At 37.7% G+C, this 12108-nt stretch overlaps 1 protein-coding gene across 1 annotated transcript; it reads right to left on the reverse strand.

Annotated features, from left to right (window-relative positions):
* Positions 1 to 425: 425 nt before the first annotated feature.
* On the reverse strand, positions 426 to 1526 carry FUT9 (fucosyltransferase 9; the record flags this gene model as incomplete). The annotated part of the gene is given in 1 exon segment (NM_174735.2): positions 426 to 1526. A coding segment is annotated over 1 exon segment (1080 nt). The 3' UTR covers positions 426 to 438.
* Positions 1527 to 12108: the final 10582 nt, after the last annotated feature.

Here is a 12108-nt window from a genome sequence, read left to right on the forward strand (position 1 = left end):
AATTGATTTTCCTTTGCTTCATTATGCCAACTGGGAACTAGAGATGATAATGTTTAATGAAAATATTTCATACTGGAAGATATGTGTCTTCATTTACCAAGTGGATGAAACAACTGATCAGTTTAGGAACAACAATCAAATCACAGTTACATTAGAGATAACAACAAAAATATGAAAAAAAAAAAGGTTTACAAATGATAGAGAATAATAAATTATTTTTCAGGTCACATAATTAGGTATATATAAGATAATTTAAAACCAAGTGGAGTGATTGCTGATGCTGCACTCTTAAAAATCTCCATCAAAATATACATGTCACCCGAGAGAGTGATACAAATAAATTATGACACAAAAGCAGAATAATGTCTCTTCTCATCCTTAAAACCTGGATAATATCTCATCAAAATGATTTGTCAAATGTGTATATGATGGAAAACTTTAATTCCAAAACCATTTCTCTAAATTACCAACGGATTTATACTCTTGATGCCTTTTCACATGGTCACAAGCCAAGCATGCATGTGATTCCCAAAATCGAGGAAGATTTACTGTGAAATCTTTCCTCCAGTTAAAGTAACTAAGGTATAATTTATTGTTTTTGTCTACTTCCTTCAGATACTTAGCTAGCTCACTGGGAGAGTTATAATCTTCCACATGAATGAATGAATCTGCTGGAATATAATTCTCATAGTTTTCCCTAGATGGCCCCAAAACAACAGGCACAGAGCCAGCCAGAAAAGCATTGTAGAGCTTTTCTGTGATGTAATCTTTGTGGATTGAGTTTTCAAAGGAAAGATAAAATTTGCAAGTAGATATGGTAGGAATCAAATTTTTATCAGTCACGTATTCTCCAAATGCTTGCCCATAGGTATGGATTTCAATGCTTTTGCTTAGCTCATTGTAATACTTGACTCTGGCATGCTCAGGGTTCCAGTTACTTACAACCCAGCACACTAACTTCTCTTTGTTTGGCACTTCAAACACGAAGGGGTTTGTGCTTACGGTCAAGAAACCATAAGGCACTTGGATATCTGAGTCACGGCGATAAGTCAGAGTCAGGTTGAACAGGTGCTCAATGCCACTCTTCTGTGGTGTGTGAGTCGGTGATTCCAAATTCATCCAAATCCATTTCTGGAAGGGTGGCCTCGCCTGCTGAGGTAAATTGGTCAGATCCCAACTGATGTCTCGGTGGTGGATCAGAACTGCGTGAGACTTGTTGTACAGAGAACGGTCTGTCGTGAGATGGCATCCTTGGATGTTGAACATTGCTTGGCAAGATGTAAGGTCAAAGGTCTGCCCAAATGGCCACACCCAAATCAGAATAGTAGTTTCATTAAAATCACCAGTTTTGGTGGAGAAGAAATTTTTCATTTTCAGCACTGAGCTGGCTGACTCCATCGGGCTGAAGATCCAGCTGTTGGTGGGCTTGATGTAAATGAACAGACACACCATGAAGCAGGCCAGGATAATGCAGACAATTAAAAATGGGCGGAGAATTCCTTTGGATGCTGAGGTCATAATTTTTTCTGTGAAACAGAAAGGGAAAGAAAGATAGAGGAGTAGGTAGAGGTAGGGATGAAGAGTTAATCACAAATACATTTTGAGATAAATAGCTGGTACATCCTAAAATACACTTAATCACAAAATCAACTGCATTTTCTTTTCCAGTGTCACCAAAAACTAAACATAGTGTCTGCTCAATAAAATCAAGTTGCAAACAGTACCTGTTTCCTAAACACTCATTCTCAACTAGGCTTGGTGCCAAGCACTTTGAACACATTACACCTATCAATGAGGTCTTTTATCCCCTCTTCTCTGCAGAATGAGGAAATTGAGGGCCCAAAATAGGTAGCTTACCCATTGAATTATGCTGTTTCTTGCCTTCTAAATCCTCTTTGAACAAGTAATACAAGCATCAGTAATCCATTGAGGTGCATTGCACATCAAGTTTACTGTCTTGATTTCTCTAATCTCTGCCCTTTATATAAGTGAGGGCTTCCCTGGTGGCTCAGTGGTAAAGAATCTGCCCGCCAATGCAGGAGACGTGGGTTCAATCCCTGGGTCAGGAAGATGCCTTGGAGAAGGAAATGGCAACCAACTCTAGTATTCTTGTCTGGGAAATCCCATGGACAGAGGAGCCTTGTGGGCTACCATTCATGGGGCTGCAAAGAGTTGGACACTATTTAGTGACTAACACTACCACCATTTACCCATGAGTTAAATTTGATCAGTTTCCCTTAATAAGGACAATATCTGTTTTTCAATTTGTTAATGTGGTGTATTACATTGATTGATTTGCGGATATTGAAGAATCCTTGCATCCCTGGGACAAAGCCCACTTGGTCATGGTGTATGATCTTTTTAATGTGTTGTTGGATTCTGATTGCTAGAATTTTGTTTAGGATTTTTGCATCTATGTTCATCAGTGATATTGGCCTGTAGTTTTCTTTTTTTGTGGGATCTTTGTCAGGTTTTGGTATTAGGGTGATGGTGGCCTCATAGAATGAGTTTGGAAGTTTACCTTCCTCTGCAATTTTCAATTCTTCAATATCCACAAATCAATCAATGTAATACACCACATTAACAAATTGAAAAACAAAAACCATATGATTATCTCAATAGATGCAGAGAAAGCCTTTGACAAAATTCAACACCCATTTATGATAAAAACTCTCCAGAAAGCAGGAATAGAAGGAACATACCTCAACATAATAAAAGCTATATATGACAAACCCACAGCAAACATTATCCTCAATGGTGAAAAATTGAAAGCATTTCCTCTAAAGTCAGGAACAAGACAAGGGTGCCCACTTTCACCATTACTATTCAACATAGTTTTGGAAGTTTTGGCCACAGCAATCAGAGCAGAAAAAGAAATAAAAGGAATCCAAATTGGAAAAGAAGAAGTAAAACACTCACTATTTGCAGATGACATGATCCTCTACATAGAAAACCCTAAAGACTCCACCAGAAAATTACTAGAACTAATCAATGATTATAGTAAAGTTGCAGGATATAAAATCAACACACAAAAATCCCTTGCATTCCTATACACTAATAATGAGAAAACAGAAAGAGAAATTAAGGAAACAATTCCATTCACCATTGCAACGAAAAGAATAAAATACTTAGGAATATATCTACCTAAAGAAACTAAAGACCTATATATAGAAAACTATAAAACACTGGTGAAAGAAATCAAAGAGGACACTAATAGATGGAGAAATATACCATGTTCATGGGTTGGAAGAATCAATATAGTGAAAATGAGTATACTACCCAAAGCAATTTATAGATTCAATGCAATCCCTATCAAGCTACCAACAGTATTCTTCACAGAGCTAGAACAAATAATTCCACAATTTGTATGGAAATACAAAAAACCTCGAATAGCCAAAGCGATCTTGAGAAAGAAAAATGGAACTGGAGGAATCAACCTACCTGACTTCAGGCTCTACTACAAAGCCACAGTTATCAAGACAGTATGGTACTGGCACAAAGACAGAAATATAGATCAATGGAACAAAATAGAAAGCCCAGAGATAAATCCACGCACATATGGACACCTTATCTTTGACAAAGGAGGCAAGAATATACAATGGATGAAAGACAATCTCTTTAACAAGTGGTGCTGGGAAATCTGGCCAACCACTTGTAAAAGAATGAAACTAGAACACTTTCTAACACCATACACAAAAAGAAACTCAAAATGGATTAAAGATCTCAACATAAGACCAGAAACTATAAAACTCCTAGAGGAGAACATAGGCAAAACACTCTCCGACATACATCACAGCAGGATCCTCTATGACCCACCTCCCAGAATATTGGAAATAAAAGCAAAAATAAACAAATGGGACCTAATTAAACTTAAAAGCTTCTGTACATCAAAGGAAACTATTAGCAAGGTGAAAAGACAGCCTTCAGAATGGGAGAAAATAATAGCAAATGAAGCAACCGACAAACAACTAATCTCAAAAATATACAAGCAACTCCTATAGCTCAACTCTAGAAAAATAAATGACCCAATCAAAAAATGGGCCAAAGATCTAAATAGACATTTCTCCAAAGAAGACATACAGATGGCTAACAAACACATGAAAAGATGCTCAACATCACTCATTATCAGAGAAATGCAAATCAAAACCACTATGAGGTACCATTTCACACCAGTCAGAATGGCTGCGATCCAAAAGTCTACAAATAATAAATGCTGGAGAGGGTGTGGAGAAAAGGGAACCCTCTTACACTGTTGGTGGGAATGCAAACTAGTACAGCCACTATGGAGAACAGTGTGGAGATTCCTTAAAAAACTGGAAATAGAACTGCCTTATGATCCAGCAATCCCACTGCTGGGCATACACACTGAGGAAACCAGAAGGGAAAGAGACACGTGTACCCCAATGTTCATCGCAGCACTGTTTATAATAGCCAGGACATGGAAGCAACCTAGATGTCCATCAGCAGATGAATGGATAAGAAAGCAGTGGTACATATACACAATGGAGTATTACTCAGCCATTAAAAAGAATACATTTGAATCAGTTCTAATGAGGTGGATGAAACTGGAGCCTATTATACAGAGTGAAGTAAGCCAGAAGGACAAACACCAATACAGTATACTAACGCATATATATGGAATTTAGAAAGATGGTAACGATAACCCTGTATAAGAGACAGCAAAAGAGACACTGATGTATAGAACAGGCTTATGGACTCTGTGGGAGAGGGAGAGGGTGGGAAGAAAAAAAAAAAAACAATATCTGACAGTTATCTGGTGCTCCTTAGTGCCATGCATTAATATGAGGACTTAACATTAACTTAATATAACTTAACATAACTTAACATTAACAATATATGTATTAATTTATATATTTACATGTGTGTGTATCTCTGTGTAAGTATATGTACTAACTCATTATATTCTCATCTCATTCATGAAGAAATTGAGGTCCCAAATGGTTAAGAAACTCCAAAGTCATGCATAGTCAGTGGCAGAGCATTCTTTTAAACACAGGCTCTGGGTCCAGAATCTAGGCACTTGATGACTCCATTTTTATAAGCATTGATTCTCTAGGCTGCAGCCAGAGAATACAGTCATCTTGATGATACCAGAACGTAAGCTTCATGAGAAGCTTTGTTTCTCATGGCTATATCCTCATCACCAGGTTACAGTAGGTGCTTAATAGATGCTTAGTAGATGCTATATATACTGCATAAATGAATGGGTGGATTGCTGTGTACCTCAGGTGGATTCTCAAGGTATAAGCATTGGTAACTAGATAAATAAAAATAAACAAAGTATGAATGAATGAAATTATACTTAGTTGCTTTATTGGTATATTTAACACATATCACTCTATAGAATGAAATGACTTACAGGTATTCTTACCAGTAGTTGAGCAAATTTTCCCAGTTTTGACTCTCTTTGTTGCATCCCAAAGTTGGCATATAGTACATTTTAGTCCCACAACACTTTATTTGGCCAAATGGGAAAAACTGGTTGCTAGGCAGACACAATATTCCTTCCATTATGTGCCTCTAAATTTTCCTGGTTCCTGGACATTTTGAGTTTCTTGAGGTTCTTCTTGTTAACTCTCTGCATATCATCTATGCTCTCAACTTTCCACTGGTATTGGGGTCAATTACTAAACAACAGAGCTGTTACTCAGTAACACCTGCTTTTTACAGAAGCTGTCAGAAAACTTTGCCCCTTGGAGCCAAATTGACTTCCCTTTGACAAGAACTTTTTCACCTATTCCTCATTACTAAAATTCAGTGGACACCTAACATGTCTTGAATTTCTCATATAACCTATATTTTAAGGACTTGCAGTTTGTTACGATAGCTCTCACCAGAGACAGCAATACACATAAACATAAAGTTAATTTTAACAATAAAGAGTATAATTAAAGTCTTTAAATCATTTTAATACTTTAAAGTAATATGAAGAAATATAGTTTAAAGACTACAGCATTAAAAATAACAGAAACTTCAGTAAAAGTACTACTTGTAAGAATTGGCATGTGTATAATTGCATTCTCCATAAAGAGACCTTTGGTCATACTTTAAGAATGATCTACTGAGCATTAAAGGATAGAAGAACTTGGAAAAGAAAAGGTTCAGGTTGTGATTTTCAAACCATAAATATACTTCAAGGTATTAGGGACAGAAACGTGAAACTAAGAATAGGAGGCTTCTTCAAGGTGTGGTAATTCCACTTAGGCATGTGTGTGTTTTGAACCTTAACTTTAAATGGAAACAAACAGGATTATGCCTGGAAAAGATCTAATCTGAAAAGATACATGGGACCCCAGTATTCTTAGCAGCACTATTCACAATACCAGAGACATGGAAGTAACCTAAATGTCTGTTGAAAGATGAATGGATAAAGAAGATGTGACACATACATAAAATGGAATATTGCATAGCCATAAAAAAGAATGAAATAATGCCATTTGTAGCAACATGGGTAGACCTAGAAATTATCATACTAAGTGAAGTAAGTCAGACAAAGACAAATATCATATGGTACTATTTATGAATCTAAAAAATGGTATCAAAATATCCTGTTTACAAAATAAAAGTAGACTCACAGAAATAGGAAACAAACTTATGTTTACCCAAGGTGAAAGGGAGGCAGGGATAAATTAAGAGTTTTGGATTAACAGATAAACAATGCTATATATAAAATAGATAAACAACAAGGTTCTACTGTATAGCACAGGGAACAATAACATAATGGAAAACAATCTGAAAAAGAATTCACTTCAGTTCAGTTCAGTCATGTCTGACTCTTTGCAACCCCATGGACTATAGCCTGTCAGGCCTCCTTGTCCATCACCAACTCCTGGAGTTTACTCAAACTCATGGCCATTGAGTTGGTGATGCCATCCAACCATCTCATCCTCATTTCCCCCTTCTTCTCCTGCCTTCAAATTTTTTCAGCATCAGGGTCTTTTCAAATGAGTTAGTTCTTTGCATCAGGTGGCCAAGTATCAGCTTCAGCATCAGTCCTTCCAGTGAATATTCAGGATTGATTTCCTTTAGGATGGACTGGATAGATCTCCTTGCACTCCAAGGGAATCTCAAGAGTCTTCTCTAACATCACAGTTCAAAAGCATCAATTCTTCGGCGCTCAGCTTTCTTTATAGTCCAACTCTAACATCCACATATGACCACTGGAAAAACCATAGCTTTGACTAGATGGACTTTTGTTGGCAAAGTCATGTCTCTGCTTTTTAACACACTGTCTAGGTTGGTCATAGCTTTTCTTCCAAGGAGAAACATGGTTGCAGTCATCATCTGAAGTGATTTTGGAGTCCAAAAAAATAGAGTCTGCCACTGTTTCCACTGTTTCCCCATCTGTTTGCCATGAAGTGATGGGACCAGATGCCATGATCTTAGTTTTCTGAAAGCTGAGTTTAAGCCAACTTTTTCACTCTCCTCTTTCACTTTCATCAAAAGGCTCTTTAGTTCTTCGCTTTCTGCCATAAGTGTGGTGTCATCTGCATATCTGAGGTTATTGATATTCCTCCTGGAAATCTTGATTCCAGCTTGTGCTTCATCCAGCCCAGCGTTTCTCATGATGTACTCTGCATATAAGTTAAATAAGCAGGGTGACAATATAAAGCCTTGACATACACCTTTTCCCATTTGGAACCAGCCCATTGTTCCATGTCCAGTTCTAACTGTTGTTTCTTGACCTGCATACAGATTTCTCAGGAGCCAGGTCAGGTGGTCTGGTATTCCCATCTCTTTCAGAATTTTCCAAGCTTGTGGTGATCCACACCGTCAAAAGCTTTGGCATAGTCAATGAAGCAGAAGTAGATGTTTTTCTGGAACTCTCTTGCTTTTTCAATGATCCAGCAAATGTTGGCAATTTGATCTCTGGTTCATCTGCCTTTTCTAAATCCAGCTTGAACATCTGGAAGGTCATGGTTCACATAGTGTTGAACCTGGCTTGGAGAATTTTGAGCATTACTTTACTAGCATGTGAGATGAGTTGCAATTTTGCATTAGTTTGAACATTCTTTGGCACTGCCTTTCTTTGGGATTGGAATGAAAACTGACCTTTTCCAGTCTTGTGGCCACTGCTGAGTTTCCCAAATTTGCTGGCATATTGAGTGCAGCACTTTCACAGCATCATCTTTTAGGATTTGAAATAGTTCAACTGGAATTCCATCACCTCCACTAGCTTTGTTCATAGTGATGCTTTCTAAGGCCCACTCGACCTCACATTCCAGGATGTCTGGCTCTAGGTGAGTGATCACACCATCGTGGTTATCTGGGTCATGAAGATCTTTTTTGGATAGTTTCTGTGTAGTCTTGCTACCTCTTCTTACTATCTTCTGCTTCTGTTAGGTCCATACTACTTCTTTCCTTTATTGAGCCCATCTTTGCATGAAAAATTACCTTGGTATCTCTAATTTCCTTGAATAGATCTCTAGTCTTTCCCATTCTATTGTTTTCCTCTATTTCTTTGCACTGGTCACTAAGGAAGTCTTTCTTATCTCTCCTTCCTATTCTTTGGAACTCTGCATTCAAATGGGTTTATCTTTTCTTTTCTCCTTTGCTTTTCACTTCCTTTCTTTTCATAGCTATTTTCAAGGCCTCCTCCGACAACCATTTTGCCGTTTTGCATTTCTTTTTCTTGGGGATGGTCTTTATCACTGCCTCCCATATAATGTCATGAACTTCTGTCCATATTTCTTCAGGCACTCTGTCTATCCAATTTAATCCCTTGAATCTATTTATCACTTCCATTGTATAATCGTAGGGGATTTGATTTAGGTCATACCTGAATGGCCTACTGGGTTTCCCTACTGTCTTCAATTTAAGTCTGAATTTGGCAAAAAGGAGTTCATGATATGAGCCACTGTCAGCTCCTGGTCTTGTTTTTTCTGACTGTATAGAGCTTTTCCATCTTTGGCTGGAAAGAAAGAATCAATGTGATTTCGGTATTGACCATCTGGTGATGTCCATGTGTAGAGTCTTCTCTTGTATTGTTGGAAAAGTGTGTTTGGTATGACCAGTGCATTCTCTTGGCAAAACCCTATTAGCCTTTGCCCTGTACTCCAAAGGCCAAATTTGCCTGTTACTCCACTTCTTGACTTCCTACTTTTGGATTCCAGTCCCCTATAATATAATGGACATCTTTTTGTGGTGTTAGTTCTAGAAGGTCTTGTGGGTCTTAACAGAACTGTTCAACTTCAGCTTTCTTCGGCATTCCTGGTTGGGACATAGACTTGGATTACTGTGATACTGAATGGTTTGCCTTGGAAACAAACAGAGATCGTTCTGTCATTTTTGAGATTGCATCCAAGTACTACATTTTGGACTGTTTTTTTTGTCTTCTGTTTCATTGAAAAATAATATATATATATAGCCTTAATCTGAAATTAACACATCATTAAAAGCAACTATACTTCAATTTTAGAAAAGAAAGAAAGAAATAGGGATATACTATGGAGTATTATACAATACTTGCCTAAAAGCTTAAGATAGAACAGAATAGTTAGGTTTGTAACTTGCCACTTGGTCTTTATTCCTAGATTGCAGTCACTACATCCTCTTCAATCCACCTCTCTATTTCACACTAGCTAGGATGTGGGGTCGGAAGAAGTTCTTCCCTTGTGCCATTATGAGTCTTTGGGTCAACATCTTTGATAATCCCTATTTGGTACCTTTTCTATATGTTGTGAAAATTCATAATCAAACTACTTCTGTTAAGGCAAACTTTTTAATCTTCAGTAAAAATGCGTAAAAATCACAAACCCTTTGAACAGAACTTTGGATCTACTTGGGCATCTAGAGATCAACTCAGATCAACCCCAAAAACCTGAAATGAATCACCAAAAATTGATAGGTGGATTGAAATTAGAAATAGTTTAAAAAACAAGGATTGCCATATATATTCACATTGCAACTTTTTCCTGTTATAGAAAGTAAAAATTTTAAGGTGCTTCCTATAGTGCCTGGACCATGCTGCTGCTGCTGCTATGTCGCTTCAGTCATGTCTGACTCTGTGTGACCCCATAGACGGCAGCCCACCAGGCTCCCCCGTCCCTGGGATTCTCCAGGCAAGAACACTGGAGTGGGTTGCCATTTCCTTCTCCAATGCATGCATACATGCTAAGTCGCTTCAGTTGTAACTGACTCTGTGCGACCCCATGGACAAGCAAGAGTATTGGAGTGGCAATTACAAGTATTGGAGTGGACAAGCAAGAGTATTGGAGTGGCAAGTACAGGCAAGAGTACTGGAGTGGGTTGCCATTTCTTTCTCTGCCTAGACCATAGAAAGCACGTGTTTGCTATTACATTATTATTTCTTATTAGTCAAGAATCAGAGTTCTCATAACAGCTGAAATCTTTTGGAATAATAGATTCTTTCTGATTTCTGTGCAAATTATTACTATTTCTAACTACATACACACAATCTCCCCTAAGTATAAAACATAACTCATTAGTATTAATGTTTGGATACAATACATAAGTAAACAAATTATAGTGAACTAGCAGCAGCAGCAGCAGCAAGCAGAGTCTTTCAATAGATCATGAAATCAGCCTTTTCACAAAAGTTTGCTTTGTAAGCATATTGTGTTTAGATTCCGTGGCAGATATTTCCTGGTTTTTACTGTCTGGCAACCACTCACTTTTCTTCTGATAACAGCATCCCAATTGCCTATCAGGATATACCTCTCCTCTCCTGTGTGCAATCTTTGTGACTTTTTCTTAACCACTATTGAGGATGGATGCCAGATCATTCAAACTCTCTCTCTCTCTGGGACTTTAAAACTTGCATGTAAGGGCCAAGAAAGAAAAATGTTGGAGATAATTAATCACACTGGAGTTCCCTGAGAAGACTTATATGAACTCTGCTACCTGCCACCAAGGAGCTACTCAGGACACTGCCTTCCTGGGCTTGGTTCTTGAGATATGCCTTTAGTTCCAAGAGCTACTCCATAAACATAATAATTTTCTTTTTGTTTATATTAGTTATAATTGATTATATTTCTTGAGACAAAGAAATCAAAACAAACAACAAAAACAAAAGCCATAATCAAGCCAAAAATGAAAAAAACAAAGCCCCAATTGATTCTTTTTTCAAAATGAGAAATATATTTAAGGGACTAGATCTCATAGACAGAGTGCCTGATCAACTATGGACAGAGGTTCATGACATTGTACAGGAGACAGGGAGCAAGACCATCCCCAAGAAAAAGAAATGCAAAAAAGCAAAATGGCTATCTGAGCAGGCCTTACACATAGCTGTGAAAAGAAAAGAAGTGAAAAGCAAAGGAGAAAAGAAAAGATATACCCATTTGAATGCAGAGTTCCAAAGAATAGGAAGGGGAGATAAGAAAGCCTTCCTTAGTGATCAGTGCAAAGAAATAGAGGAAAACAATAGAATGGGAAACACTACAGATCTCTTCAAGAAAATCAGAGATACCAAGGGAACATTTCATGCAAAGATGGGCTCAATAAAGGACAGAAATTGCATGGACTGAACAGAAGCAGAAGATAGTAAGAAGAGGTGGCAAGAATACACAGAAGAACCATGTAAAAAAGATCTTCATGACCCAGATAACCATGATGGTGTGATCACTCACCTAGAGCAAGACATCTGGAATGTGAAGTCGAGTGGGCTTTAGGAAGCATCACTACAAAAAAAGCTAAGGGAGGTGATAGAATTCTAGTTGAGCTATTTGAATCCTAAAAGATGATGCTGTGAAAGTGCTGCACTCAATATGCCAGCTAATTTGGAAAACTCAGCAATGGCCACAGGTCTGGAAATGGTCAGTTTTCATTCCAATCCCAAAGAAAGGCAATGTCAAAGAATGCTCAAACTACCACACAATTGAACTTATCTCACACACTAGTTAAGTAATGCTCAAATTCTCCAAGCCAGGCTTCAACAATACATGAACCGTGAACTTCCATATGTCAAGCTGGATTTAGAAAAGGCAGAGGGACCAGAGATCAAATTGCCAACATTTGCTGGATCATTGAAAAAGCAAGAGAGTTCCAGAAAAACATCTATTTCTGTTTTATTGATTATGCCAAAGCCCTTGACTGTGTGGATCACAATAAACTGAAAAATTCTGA

This window comes from Bos taurus, chromosome 9, assembly GCF_002263795.3.
Source record: "Bos taurus isolate L1 Dominette 01449 registration number 42190680 breed Hereford chromosome 9, ARS-UCD2.0, whole genome shotgun sequence".
In the NCBI taxonomy this organism is placed as follows: Eukaryota; Metazoa; Chordata; class Mammalia; order Artiodactyla; family Bovidae; genus Bos; species Bos taurus.